The sequence below is a fragment of the Bactrocera dorsalis genome, chromosome 1, assembly GCF_023373825.1.
Source record: "Bactrocera dorsalis isolate Fly_Bdor chromosome 1, ASM2337382v1, whole genome shotgun sequence".
Lineage (NCBI taxonomy): Eukaryota > Metazoa > Arthropoda > Insecta > Diptera > Tephritidae > Bactrocera > Bactrocera dorsalis.
In genome coordinates, this window is record NC_064303.1 from 49869293 (window position 1) to 49884813 (window position 15521).

At 40.8% G+C, this 15521-nt stretch overlaps 1 protein-coding gene across 1 annotated transcript in view; it reads left to right on the plus strand.

Moving 5' to 3' along the window:
• LOC125777728 (cyclin-dependent kinase inhibitor 1C-like) overlaps positions 1-6373 on the plus strand; it is a 15105-nt gene extending 8732 nt beyond the window's left edge. Inside the window, exon 2 of the mRNA XM_049453065.1 lies at positions 6356-6373. Coding sequence (XP_049309022.1) covers positions 6356-6373 — 18 coding nt within the window. The remainder of the gene's footprint in view (positions 1-6355) is intronic.
• The last annotated feature ends 9148 nt before the right edge of the window (positions 6374-15521 follow it).

A 15521-nucleotide genomic window follows, 5' to 3' on the forward strand; every position in this document is an offset into this window, starting at 1 on the left:
GTTGGTGGTTTTTCGATCCGGAGACAGCCAGGTAGCTTGATGTATCTTCTTATGCTGGAATCTAGTACTACAGATAACCATATTTCGGGCCCCGGCGAAGTCGATCAGCCTCAACCCATTTGGGGATGTTTCGTCGTGGAGGCTGAATTTACCGACCGTAGTGCCAAAGATACCTTCTTTGCCCACCCTGGCGTTAAAGTCGCCAAGCACGATTTTGACATCGTGGCGGGGGCATCTCTCATAAGTGCGCTCCAAGCACTCATAAAAGGCATCTTTGGTCACATCGTCCTTCTCTTCCGTCGGGGCGTGGGCGCAAATCAGCGATATGTTGAAGAACCTCGCTTTGATGCGGATTGTGGCTAGACGTTCATTCACCGCAGTGAATGATAGTACTCGGCGACGGAGTCTCTCTCCCACCACGAATCCAACACCAAACTTGCGCTCCTTTATATGGCCACTGTAGTAAATGTCACAAGGACCTACTCGTCTCTGTCCTTGTCCCGTCCATCGCATTTCTTGGACGGCGGTGATGTCAGCCTTTATTTTCACGAGGACATCAACCAGCTGGGCAGCGGCACCTTCCCAATTAAGGGACCGGACATTCCAGGTGCATGCCCTCAATTCGTAGTCCTTATTTCGTTTGCCATGGTCGTCATCAAAAGGGGGGTCACTCATCCGAGGCTTGTTGTTAATATTCGCTGGGGGTGTTTTTTTACGTGGCGGGTCCCAAACCCAGCGCACAACCCTATGCAGGGGATGTTTCGCCTTCTCACGTTAGCTCGCCTTCAAACGGATGTTCTTAGGCTACCCAGAGGATACTTGGTCAAAGACCGGAAGTCGTGAGCTGCTTGAGTCATATGCAAAAGAATCGTTTCTGGCCACTCCCAAGTGAATGGCGATCAGAGAACTTTCCTCACTTGCGTGAACTTCTACACATGACTCCATCCTCCGATCGCATTAGGGAGGGGCATATTTGGACGTAGTTTTTTTGGAAAAGTTCAATGAAATTCGGTATATAATATTTTCTAACACCCTGATGACATGTACGAAATATGGGTGAAATCGGTTCACAACCACGCCTTCTTCCCATATAACGCTATTTTGAATTCCATCTGATGCCTTCTCTGTATAATATATACATTAGGAACCAATGATGATAGCGGAATAAAACTTTACACAAATACGGTATTTGAGCTGAGGTATCCCTTGTGGAAAAATTGTCGTGATCGGACTATAACTTTTCAAGGTCCCTTATATCGAACACGAAAAACTCAGTGCCTAACCTAACCTAACCTAATTTTTCACCGAAAATATCGGTAAATCTCTCAGAATTTAATTCTAAATAATTTTACAGCAAAATAAAAAAATATGTAAATGACGGATAATGAAATCTCGATTATCACTTTATTGTGCGAGAGTATAAAATGTTCGGTGACACCCGAACTTAGCCCTTCCTTACTTGTTTTTCTTACCTATAATAACCAATGTACTTTAACTGCAAAAACAAAAAGGCGGCAACCCTAAGTACGTCGTTGAGTGATTTGCCTGAGCTCGTACTTTTGTTGTGATTTTATCAGATCTTATTACCATGTGGTGTGGCAGATAAAAAGATAAATATCTTGTTTTAGATATCTTTTCATATGGTACAGTTTCTTCAATATGATTAAGGTCTACGAGGTTTGACAATTAAGTAAGGAAACTGATTTTATTGCCGCGCTTGTGATAAACCTGTGACCTTAGAATTCCCTTTCTCTTTTGCCGGCATCGCTCTCCTCTCCATTGATATATGCACCATTGCTCTAGCTTGTTTAGTTCGCCTGCTGCGTCAAGTTGAGTAGACATGTGTTTGTAGTGCTCGTCACGAAAATGGAAAAACGAAATCAAGAGCTCCGCGTCGCCATAAAATTTTGCGCCAGATTGGGCGAAACAGCTTCGGAAACCTACGCTAAAATTGTAAGAGTGTATGGTGATAGTGCTCTTAGTCGTGCCAAAGCTCACAACAGTTGTCTCCGTGCTCGAAAAAAGGTCGCATGAGCAAGTCGAAGGTGAAAACGATGATTGTTGCCTTTTTTGATAGCCGTGAAATCGTCCACAAAGAATTCGTTCCACGGAGGAAAACTGTGAATCAAGTGAATTGCGAAAACGAGTCAACAGGATGCGCCCAGACAACGTCCGGTGTGTTTTACGTGGGTACCTGCTGACGACAACCTTACTCCACGGCGCTCAAAAGCACAGCGGATCAAATCAATGCGTTGATCAGCGCCCTGAGAATGCAAGCATTTTCAGTACCAATTGGCAGTGTGGAATGGACACACTAACCACCTTGGTAGGGTTCGAGGCCCATCTAAAACCTCTGCCGTGCTTTGGGTCCGGCACCCGGTTGCAATGCAACTCCACATTCAACTGACAAAGTCAGTTCTTCCCGCGATTTGGGTTTCAACCACAACCACCACGATACTCCCCGAGGGGCCAGTCCGCATGAGCAGGTTGGAGTTACCTCCAAGGGCTCCTGCTCCCCGTGGTACCAGAATTAAGTCTCCGGTCAGACTTCGTAGCCGAAACTACTACCAGTTGAGCTTCCATACTGCTCCGGACTGGTGGCCAGCAAAGAAGGTGAGGTTGGACCCCACTAACCCATAAAATACCCACAACGCAAACACCCAACACTCATACAAAAATCTAAAACCCTAATTTCCAGCTAACCGCCTTCGCCGCTTAAATAATTCACGCGCAAACAACCCTAACTGTTCGGTATTCCGACTAGTGGAGATCACACCACTAACATCTAACCGTCCATCTGTCCATCTAATCCCCATACCACCCAGATCCCTAATGTCCGAGTACATCGGGCACTCCGCAATTAAATGCGACCAATTTTCAAAACCCGCCCCACAAAAACACCCTGACGTATCTGATAGGTGCCTCTGATGCAAAAATGCATTCAGAGGCCCATGCCCCGTAAACAAGAAACCCAGACTTAGACAAAATCTAAAATCTGGGTTATCCTCAACGAATCCAACATCCCGAATGTACTCGTACGTCACTCGGCCGTTAGGACTATTGTCCCAACGTTCTTGCCACCTACACCTAACCCTATTATCTAGAAGCCTCTTGCTCCCTAGATATCCCTCCCTCTCCACGATGCGCCCAGACATCGCTCGTAACTGGATCCTTCATCACGACAACGCGCCGTGCCACACCGCCCTCAGCTTGTCCCAGTATTTGGCCCCTAAAGGGATCGCCGTGTTGCAACAGCCGCCTTATTCACCCTTAAACAAAATAGGTGGTCAAAGGAACCCATGAACGACGGTACTCGCGGAGATCCCAGTCGAAGCGTTCCAGAAATGTTACGAAGCATGGAAAACGCGCTGGAATCACTGTATAGCTGCCCAAGGAGACTACTTTGAAGGGGATGGCAGAGTTGTAGAATAGTTTTCAAATATACGGTTTTTATGGAATCAGTCTCATTACTTAATTGTCTCACCTCGTTGATATTCGTCTATCACATTGTGGACTTATAATAGGCTTCACATGCCTGGTATTCTTCTGAAAGTTGAATGGTCTGAGGTAATTCTTCTACTTCCCAGAATTTTCTGAGCTCATTATTTAAATATTCATTTGAAATATTTTCAACTTCAGTTATTAAAGAATTAGTTTTTTCTTTGACTCGGCCACTTAATATCCCACCAAAGATTGTATTTTGGGCTAACATTTTATTGGATATTTTTTCTATACCTTCAAGAATTATTTGAGGTATTACTCGTATGTCACTACCTAATAACAAATCGATTTGTGATGGGGTATGGCAGTTGGGATCTGCTAATTTGAGATATGAGCATTTTTTCCATTGCTTTTTATTTACTTCACAGCTTGGAAGCAAACTTGTGAGTTGCGGTAGAACGATGGCTTGTGCATCTATTCTTATATCAGCGTTTGGGGCGACTATGGTGATTGGGCAAATTTTGTTTGAATTTTGTATAATTCTTCCGCCCATTCCATTTCTGAATGAAGCGCTTGAATTTTTGCTGCTTTAGAGTAACATGGTTTTTCTTCCCTTTTTTTCGGAATTTTAGGTTTCGGGACTACTTGATGTTGTTGTAGCGACTAACCCCGTGGTTTTTTGAAATTGATTTTGCTTCATACTTTCAAAGTTGGTAATATGAAGCAGTAAATGATGTCTTCGTTGACAGTACGCATAATTAAATTTGCTTTTACAATCTGTTGTCGTATGAGCATCCACAGACAGTTCATGCAAAGTTTATGTTGTCTAACAAGAATGTTCCTGTCAGAAACGGATAGTTTTTGAAATTTCTCGCAAGATCTTATGTTATAACCTCCCTTACAAATTTCACATAAGGTTTGCCATTTATTAGTTTGATTTGACACGAAAGTGTGACTTTTATTAACGTCTCTATTGTATTGCATATTATTGCTGGCTTGAGGTTTAAAAAAGTTTGTATGCGAGTCATTCTGATTATTTTTTGGGTTGCATATTTTTTGGGAAATCGTTCAGCTATTTCGCACTGAGTTGTTGAGAATTCTTTCATTTGATGCCATTTTGGCGATTTCTTTCTTGCTACTAGTGATTGCTCCCATCGTAGCAGAGCAGGATCAGGCAGTGTTCCTGCACAAATATTTACTAGAATAGGGTCCCACGATTCTGTGGAAATCTTTTGTGTTTCTAACACAGATAAATAATAAGTTACTGTCGAGTACAGTTTTTGAAATTCTTTCTGAAATTCTTGGCTGGTTTCTTGTTGAATTTTTGGTAAATTTATTAAAATTGTTATTTGGTTGTCTACCAACACTCTTTCATTTTCTTATCTTTCGACCAGTGCTTCCCAAGCCAGATTAAAGTATTCGTCATTTAAAGCGAAACGCTTGACGATACTGCCTGCTTTCGCTTTTGTTTTGTACCTTAGATAGTACAGCTTTTGAGCTCGTGAAAGTTTGGGATAGTTTATGTATACGGCAGTGAACATGTCCCGGAAAGACGGGCACTGCTCATAACCTCCGTGAAAAACTTCAGTATCACAAGCTGGTACTTTCAAGAATATACCTGTATCTAGGTCTTGTTTTTGAGTCGTAACTACTCTCGGGGGAGGAGTAATGGCTCTACGTGGCCTTAATAAATTTATTTGGTCTAATATCATTGCCTTCGTAATTTCGTATTGTTCGAGGCAGTTTTCATATTTAGTTGACGCCGAAGCTTTTATGTTTTCTGGGAGTTCAGCATCGTCAGTATCTAGTACTGTATCGTATGGTGTCCATTAGGGTGTCCGTTATTAACCAAATTGATTATTTTTGAAGAGACGACCCTTAAACTTTTAGTTTTCCATCTAAAAAAAAATATCAGACCATAAAAAGGCCTTAATTTTCATAATAAACCTTGCCCCAAACACAATACATTTCCCATTGACATTACGAAGAAAAAAATGTCGATGAAAAACTAAAAGTTTAGGGGGCGTCTCATCAAAAATAATCAATTTGGTAAATAACGGACACCCTAGTGTCCATATGCTATCTATACTTTGAATTTTTAAGTTTAAAACTGATTCAGTAGTGTCACTAATAGGAGAAGCTGAAAATCTTGTGCAGTATCTAATAAAATTCTCACTTTCATTTATGAACCTTGACACTGAGTTATCTTAGGTTCTTTTTTGTTTGGCTCCCTGCTTTGAGCGTGTAGCTTCTGCGGGCGTGATTTGTGATTTATCAACAATAGCCATTTTTGGAATTTCCAATAATTGAGGTGTTCTTTTAATTTGTCAGATTGCATTTATAAATAAAATTGAAAGCTTAGAGCTTAAAAATGTTTCGTTTGAAATACAGTTGTAAAATTGGTTATACGAAAAAATAAATAGAAAAATTTTTGTTAATATTTCGTTTGAAATAGAATTGTAAAACTGGATCCGAATCGCGGCAGTCGTGAGCGAGCAAGCAATCGTATCGAGTGAAATTTCGTAACGTGTCGAGTGTGCGGATCGTCGCACTCGATACGAAACGAATAGAAATTTTATGAAATAACTTCTCTGGTGTAGCTGTAAATGACATTTTCGAATACATTCAAATACGAAACAAAACAAGTATTTGAATTTGAATTGAATGTAAATATTCAATATGTGTAATAAATTGTACATAAATTTACTTTTGCACTCAATAAAATGAACCCTAACGTGTTTTTTTATACAAGTTCATCTGATTCAGATGAAAAACATTACCAAATGGCCAAACGATTCAGGATTCGTGATATAAGTAAGTAAGTAAGGCTTTACCTGAAGCAGCGTAAGAAAATCTAAAAATTAATTATCCCGTTTAACTTAGTATAGATCATATTATTTTAAATCATTTACAGATTCAGGAAGTGGTTTAGACTGACCAAAGACGCATTTACTTTCATCCTATCGGAAATAAAATGTAACGGACATTTATCAACCGCAGTACCGTCAATGCTTCAATCAGCCGGTGGGCCGGTGGAAAATTCTCAGTAATGATAAAAGAAATCGGTATAGTCCTGGCAAAGTTCGGCATTGGTCATAAAATTAGAGATCATATTATACTGTATTTAGATAATAATTGAATTAAACGTTCCAACAACATTTTAATTCATATTTTGTTTTAATAAATATATTTTCAATAAAAACAGGAACTTGGAATTAACATGTCGTATGTATTGGTGTTTATTTCTGATATTTTCTCTTTAAAATATCAAGCTCATGAGTTTTAATCTGCAAGTCTATAGCCTTTTATTGGAAATCTGCTTTATGTACATCTTCTTTTATTTGCAGCGATCTCTTCTTTTAAGCAATTGGTTACTTCTACTACAACATCTATCCCCGTAGCTTAGACGAGTTGCCCTTCCCCAGTCCTTTGTTTCGATGTTTTGTTGAAAGAAATTTTCTTTTTTATATTATGCTTTTGATCAGCAAATACCTATTTTGTATTATTATTTTAATAATCTATTATTTTATTTATTTACTTAATATTATTTAATTGTATTGATCTTACTTTTCGTCAAAATTTAGCATCTTTCATCAGTGGCCCGGCAGCGTTAAGTTTTAGCGTTAATGCATCCCATAACTTATTTAATGCAACTTTGCCTTGCCCACAATTAGGCAAAATATTATTTGCTAAGTTCTGATGCTGTAGCATAAAATTACTCATCAAATTTTTTTGACGCATATTTATTTTGTTTACATTTGTCCTTAAATCATTAGTTATAATTATAATACATGTTAAATACTCGTAAACTCAATAAAAGAAAAATAACTCACATTTTACCTCCGATTTTCAAACATTACAAAATGCGTCATAACAAAAAATTATGGCCAACATATGACAGGAAAAGAACCAACGACTTATTAAATATGTAGATCAGGAAAAAGTATTTACAGAATTACAGCTACCACAACAGTGCACTGGCCATTTGGGGAACATGCGTCCAAAATGGGTATGCCCTAAAACGACATCTGCCGTGGCTGCGGACTAGCAGGGAACAAGGAAACCATCTTCTACTTTCTCTGCGAATGCCCAGCTCTAGCACAGATCCGACACAAAACACTCGGAATCCACCAAGCACCAAACCTTGAATGGATTTCCACCAAAAGCATATCGGACATAAGTAGTTTCATCGAAACCTCAAAATGGTTTGAGAGAGAAGGTGAAACGTAATAGCAGATACAGGAGGTTTTACGAATAGTGTATCAAAATGGCACAATAAGTGCTAATTGAGCCCGATAGGGCTGCACTCCTACCTACCTACCTACCTCCGATTATTTTTAACTGATATATTCAAAACCTTTTTTTTAATTTGTACTATAACGTTTCTCAAATAGCTATCGAGTGAGATTTCGTTTCTTTCATACAAACAAGAACACGTTATCGAATGAGGAAATTTCAAATTTCGAAAGAGTGTATTCGATAGCGAGTACAACGATCCGAAAACAAAAAAAATATTTGAGTTTCGCTCGTTAAGGTGTGCTGCAATTCGGGCCCTGGTGTTTTGAAAAAATATGTAAAAAATGTTTGTAAATATTTCGTTTGAAATACAGTTGTAAAATTGGTATTGTGAAAAAATGTGTAAAAAATATTTTTGTAAATATAATAAATGTTTATTATAAATGAAATAGATTGTATAACTTTGCGAACGCTTATTCTCCGTGTATTGACTACCAAATAATACACAGTATAGTTTCAGTATTTTCATATATTCAATGTATCAGTATTGTGTAATATAATATATAATAGCGTATGTATTCACTGCGCACTCGATGACTCTCGTTATTACTCTACTCGCACGTTTTCCATTCGCATCGGTGGTGCTGCCAGTTGTCATCACTCACTAGGGTTGCCACATCCCTCCTATTTTTTTTAGCTTCAACTTAATCCCTTCTTGCTGAGCTGATGGTTGGTCCCCGGTGAACACGTTTGTAGGTGGTGATGTGACCTTAGCCGCTGACTCAGGACGTAGTGACCCTTGTGACGTTCCTGTCTCCTCCGCGCCTGAATTTCTAGATAGTGTTGAATGTTGTTCAATTGGTGGATGTAACAATGTTCCTGGTGCTTTCTCTGACTCACTGGCTGGTTGTTGGTTAGCGGAGGGAATTTTCTTAACATGGCTGATGTTCCTCCGCAGCACCTTACCATCGCCTGAAAGCTGTACCTCATCGCCTTGCCTTTTAACCACAACGTATTGGGTTGCATTGAAATTTGGTGTTAACTTGTGCGGGAATATAACGTTTTTCAAAAGCACAATATCCCCAACTCCTATGTCCGAGCTTTTCGCCCTTCTGGCTGCATCAGCCTTCTCTTTCCCCTTATGTTTATTTATGCAGTCCAAGTCTCTTGCCGACGAATCACCGATTTCTTGTGTTAGATCACGTATGTCTGGGATCTTGTCACGAATGGTCCCATTGAACATTAATTCCGTTGGTGTAGCCCCGGTTGTGCTGTGAGGTGTCACATTGTACATCATTAAGTATTTCTGTATCTCTGACTTATAGTTCACCTTGTTAGAGTGGGCAATTTTCAAACGCTTTACTAGTGATCGATTTATATTCTCGACCTCTCCGTTAGCTTGAGGCCAGTACGGCGGTGTTGTGACTAGCTCGATGTTATTCTCTCTACAGAATTCTTTAAACTCATTGCTCACATACTGCCTCCCATTGTCAGTACGCAAGGATTTAGGTAACCCTAGTCTAGAGAAGATGTCTTTCATTGATTTTATAACAGCTTCGGAACTTATTTTCCTTAAGAACACAACCTCTTGATAGCGCGAGAAATAGTCGATCAATACGAGTACATATTCGCCATTGGGAAGAGGACCTAATAAATCCGTTGCCACACATTGCCATGGTCCGTCGGGGAATCTGTGTCTTTGCATTGGGGTTGGATTGTTTGGTAGTGATACCAGCAAGCAGTCTCGGCAATTTTTTACAAAACGTTCGACCTCTCTGTCAATCAGGGGCCACCAAACCTTTGCTCTTAGTCGTCTTTTCATCGCCGACTCCCCTGGGTGCCCTTCGTGTGCGAGTTCCAGTACTCTTTGCCGTATAGATTCGGGAATCACAATGCGTCTCCCACGCAGGAGTATATTGCCTAGCACCGAAAGTTCTAGTCGGAACGGATAATATATATTGGATGTTCCCGAGCTCCACGAGTTGTTACTTATGTGCATCAGATATATGATCATCCCCTACACTTTTTTTTATCAATGACGGTTACTGTAAGAGTTTCTGGCACGGAACTACACACGATTTGGAAAAAATTATCTTCACGAATTGTCGAATTGAATTAAGACTGCTCCTAAGGCTATTGGGCTGGCATCAGCTATTACGCGCGTTCTGTTCTTTGGATCGAAGAATGCTAAGTTGGGTATTTTCGCTAGATAAGTTTTTAGCTTTTTAAATGCCTGTCCTTGATTGTGACTCCAGATGAAAGTGGTACTTGATTTTAGGAGACTCCTCAAAGGCTCAGTAATATCAGATAATTTTGGTATAAATTTCCCTATGTACGTAACTAGGCCTAGGAAACTTCTTACCTCGTCTTTGGTCTTTGGAGCTCGAAATTCCCCGATTAATTTTACTTTCTCTGGATCGGCAGTGAACCCCTGTTCCGATAACATGTGCCCCAGAAACTTTAGCTCCTTCACTTTCCAGGCGCATTTACCTGTGTTTAGTACGACACCATTCGCATTAAATATTCGCATAACGTCCCTTACTGCTTCGTCATGTTCTTGTTCCGAGCTTCCGAATATGATGACATCGTCGATATAATTGAGAACGTTCTTGCAAGGTGATAACAACTCTTCCATTATCTTCTTCTTCTTCTTAATTGGCGTAGACACCGCTTATGCGTGGCGCCAATTGGATATTCCAAGTGAGGCCAGGTCCTTCACCACTTGGTCCTTCCAACGGAATGGAGGTCTTCCTCTTCCTCTGCTTCCCGCGGCGGGTACTGCGTCGAATACTTTCAGAGTTGGAATGTTTTCGTCCATCCGGACAACATGACCTAGCCAGCGTAGCCGCTGTCTTTTAATTCGCTGGACTATGTCAATGTCGTCGTATATCTCGTACAGCTCATCGTTCCATCGAATGCGATATTCGCCGTGGCCAACGCGCAAAGGACCATAAATCTTTCGCAGAACTTTTCTCTCGAAAACTCGCAACGTCGACTCATCTGTTGTTGACATCGTCCAGGCCTCTGCACCATATAGCAGGACGGGAATTATGAGTGACTTATAGAGTTTGTTTTTTGTCTGTCGAGAGAGGACTTTGCTTCTCAATTGCCTACTTAGTCCGAAGTAGCACCTGTTGGCAAGAGTTATCCTGTGTTGGATTTCTAGGCTGACATTGTTGGTGGTGTTTACGCTGGTTCCAAGATAGACGAAATTATCTACAACTTCAAAGTAATGAGTGTCAACAGTGACGTGAGTGCCAAGTCGCGAGTGCGACGACTGTTTGTTTGACAGGAGATATTTCGTCTTGCCCTCGTTCACTGCCAGACCCATTTGCGTTGCTTCCTTGTCCAGTCTGGAGAAAGCAGAACTAACGGCGCGGGTGTTGAGGCCGATGATATCAGTATCATCGGCATACGCCAGCAGTTGTACACTCTTATAGAAGATGGTACCTTCTCTGTTGAGTTCTGCAGCCCGAACTATTTTCTCCAGAAGCAGGTTGAAAAAGTCGCACGATAGGGAATCACCTTGTCAGAAACCTCGTTTGGTATCGAACGGCTCGGAGAGGTCCTTCCCGATCCTGACGGAGCTTTTCGTGTTGCTCAACGTCAGTTTACACAGCCGTATTAGTTTTGCGGGGATACCAAATTCAGACATCGCGGCATAAAGGCAGCTCCTTTTCGTGCTGTCGAAAGCAGCTTTGAAATCGACAAATAGGTGATGAGTGTCGATTCTCCTTTCACGGGTCTTTTCCAAGATTTGGCGCATGGTGAATATCTGGTCGGTTGTTGATTTACCAGGTCTGAAGCCACACTGATAAGGTCCAATCAGTTTGTTGACGGTGGGCTTTAATCTTTCACACAATACGCTCGACAGAACCTTATATGCGATATTGAGGAGGCTTATCCCACGGTAGTTGGCGCAGGTTGTGGGGTCTCCTTTTTTATGGATTGGGCATAGCACACTTAAATTCCAATCGTTGGGCATGCTTTCGTCCGACCATATTTTACAAAGAAGTTGATGCATGCTCCTTATCAGTTCTTCGCCGCCGTGTTTGAATAGCTCGGCCGGCAATCCATCGGCCCCTGCCGCTTTGTTGTTTTTCAGGCGGGCAATTGCTATTCGAACTTCTTCATGGCCGGGTAATGGAACGTCTGCTCCATCGGGAGGATGGAGTCATGTGTAGAAGTTCACGCAAGTGAGGAAAGTTCTCTGATTGCCATTCACTTGGGAGTGGACAGAAACGATTCTTTTACATGTGACTCAAGCAGCTCACGACTTCCGGTCTTTGACCAAGTATCCTCTGGGTAGCCTAAGAACATCCGTTTGAAGGCGAGCTAACGTGAGAAGGCGAAGCATCCCCTGCATAGGGTTGTGCGCTGAGTTTGGGACCCGCCACGTAAAAAAAACACCCCCAGTGAACAAAAAAAAAAACTCTTCCATTATGCGTTGGAAAATCTCAGGTGCCGAATTTACTCCGAACATTAACCTTTTGTACCGGAATAGCCCTTTGTGTGTGATAAACGTCGTTATTTCTCGGCTGGCCTCATCGAGTTCGATTTGATGGTACGCGTTTTTTAAATCCAGCCTCGAGAAAAATTTTGCATGTCTTAGTTTTGTCATGAAGGAGTCGAAGGTGGGTAAAGGGTAGTTTTCACGTAGTATGGCCTCATTTGCGCGCCTCATATCAATGCATAGCCTCACGTCCCCATTAGGTTTAAATAATATGACCACCGGCGATATCCACGAGCTTGGCCCTGGAACTCGCTCGATTATGTCTTGGTGTAATGCTTCATCAATCTTTTCCGCCACTTTCGTCTCTAATGCAATCGGAATGCGTCTTATTGGTTGCTGGACTGGCCGGATACTACAATCTATTGCTAAACTAACTTTAATGTTTTTAATTTTTGGAAATGGCTCTTTATCTTCAATTCGATGGACATTTAACCCTACTCTCAAAACATTAAGTTTTACTGCTGAGTCCCGCCCTAAGAGTGATTGACTTCCCTTTTCAATAACATAAAAGGTAGCAATCAGTTCTGTATGAGCTGTAGCGATTGGCGCGTCAAATACCTGCAACACTTTCAAAAGCTTATCCGCGGCATACGCTTTGAATTGATTTGGAGAGTGGGACCGGATGTTCCACACTACGGCCTGTCCGTTTCGTAACTCCGACCAATCTCCTTCACTTATTCAATTAAATCGAGACCCAGAATCTATTACCATGTCAATCGTTCGGCCACCAACAGAGCATCTAATCCTCTCATCACTCATATCATCATCAATTTTAAAACAGTCGAACTCCCGCATTTCTTCAGATCTCATCTCACCCTCATCATTTATGCAGCGCACTCTAGATGCTGCCATGCGCCGCCGTTTCATGTTATCATAACTACCACTTCCGTGCTCACGTTTGACCCTTTTTGTTTTACACCTCACTGCAAAATGACCCTGTAGCATACATTTATTGCATTTACCATTCTTAGCCGGGCAGTTAAAGTCATTACTCGTATGCCCTTTACGCCCGCATCTATCGCATTCAGCAGTATCAAACTTAGTTTTGTTAGCGATTTTGTTTACGTTTAGTGGCACTACGTCAGAAACCATTGTTGTCGTTTGACTTTTTATTGATTCGTGTATCTGACACATTTCAACCACCTGCGTTAAATCATGTTCTTTTTCCAGGAGTCGTTTTTTCAAATCTATTGGTGCCCACACATCGATGAGTTTATCTTTTATATTCGTTTCTATAACTTCTTTCTCGGTCTTACCGAATTGACATTTAGCAGCTTGACCTCTTAGTTTTAAAATGAATTTATTTAGGGTTTCCCCTTCCATTGGTTTCAGGGACCTAAATAGATGTCGTTCGAACGTCGAGTTCCTCTTTGGAGAGAAATGTTGTGTCAATTTACCCACGAGCACCTCATATGGATCTACACCTTCTTTTCCTTCTACCAGCGCGTCTGGGATATTATACGCGAATTCTTGTAATTGAGCGCCGCCAAGGTGTAGCAGTTTACTTCTTTTCTTAGACGCAGTGGTAATGTCTTCTGCTTCTAAGTACAGCGTAAACGATCGAAACCATTTTTCCCACTCTGTTCGGATTATCGACTTGTCCATCACGACGCATAGAAATGGTGCCACACTGGGATTCATCATTTTCTTAGTATAATTATGCCTTTATGTTTGTATGTACATATATGCAATTTAATGCCAAATTTTCTCTCTTCTCAAATTTCTTCACCTTGCAATTTAATGCCTATGCAATTTAACGCCGAATTTTCTCTTTATTATTTAGATTCTCTTCAACTGGCAATTTAATGCCTATGCAATTTAATGCCTATGCAATTCAATGCCGAATTTTCTCTTTTCTCAAATTTCTCCAACTTGCAATTTAATGCTTATGTGACTGAATGCCGAGTTTTCTCTTCTTTAAGTTTTCTTCGCGCACTCGCACTTGCGCAGGCAAAATTCAGTCGCTCTCACACACTACCTGTTGCTTTTTTGACTCGCTGAATTGCGCAGTTATTTGCAAAAAAAAATTTCTCTCCACCCTTTCCGACTCGTTTATTTTTTTCTTTTTGTTATCCCATCCTCGTCGCCACTGTATTGACTACCAAATAATACACAGTATAGTTTCAGTATTTTCATATATTCAATGTATCAGTATTGTGTAATATAATATATAATAGCGTATGTATTCACTGCGCACTCGATGACTCTCGTTATTACTCTACTCGCTCCTCGCTCGTTTTCCATTCGCATCGGTGGTGCTGCCAGTTGTCATCACTCACTAGGGTTGCCACACTCCGCATAAATCGATTAAACCTTGTTTTCATAAATAATCATATGTAAGTATTTTTATTAAATGTGTCTGATTTTTTTTGTTTTGTTTTTAACCGTGTATCAAAATTATTTATCATCGCTTCACTCGCGCTTAGTTTGTATTTGTTTTGTTTTTATTATGTATATTTATTTGCATACGTTTCTATTGCTTTTTTCGTGCAATTGTTGAAATGAGCTTTCCAAAAAGGTATAGCATGACCCGATGCGACGAATAAAACTAGAACTACGCGCTTTCAGCGCCAACTAGTGAAAATACCGCAAGGCTTTTTTGACAATCCAATATATACATTTATATATGTAAGTTATTTATTTATTTGTTCACATTTAAAACACGATTATTATTTGGCAGCGAGCCGTGTGTTTATTGTTGAAAACCAAACTTAGAATTAATTACAAAAATCTTCTTACGCCTAATTTATGCTAGCAAGTCACGTTGCACGTACAGGTGCATTGAAGTCGTTGTTGTTGTTGAAAAGCAGCACTGACGTTCTCAAGTAGCGGCGGTGCTGTATCGTCATTTACTCCGGATGCGCGTGTGGTGTCGTTTAACCGTGGGATAGCGACCGCTGTCCAAGTCGCATGCTTACGTAAGCTTTTAGTGGTTGGTTATTTGTAAAAGCTATGTAGGCCAATTTCGGCGTATGTTGCGTTAACTCCTCCCCCTTTAGAACATGCAGCGTCCTCGTTTGATGTCCTTGAAATATCATCAAGTGTAGGGGTTGATACTTTCGTTGGTGTAAGATTATTATTGACCTGAATACGAAACTTTGTTTTTCGTTTTAGGAGGATCTTCCTTGCTATCATTACAAACAGGGCAAAAAGTAATAGTATTATTGCTGTGGATCCAGTGAATAGGCTGATTTTGTATTTAGTGTTGATGGCATTGATTTGTTGGATATTTGCTAGGTTAAGGTCCTTCAAATATTGCAGAGAGAGGACTTCTTCGAGATGTGCTGCAACGTCTGCTGATTTGATGATAGCTGGTAGGGGTTGTGCAAGA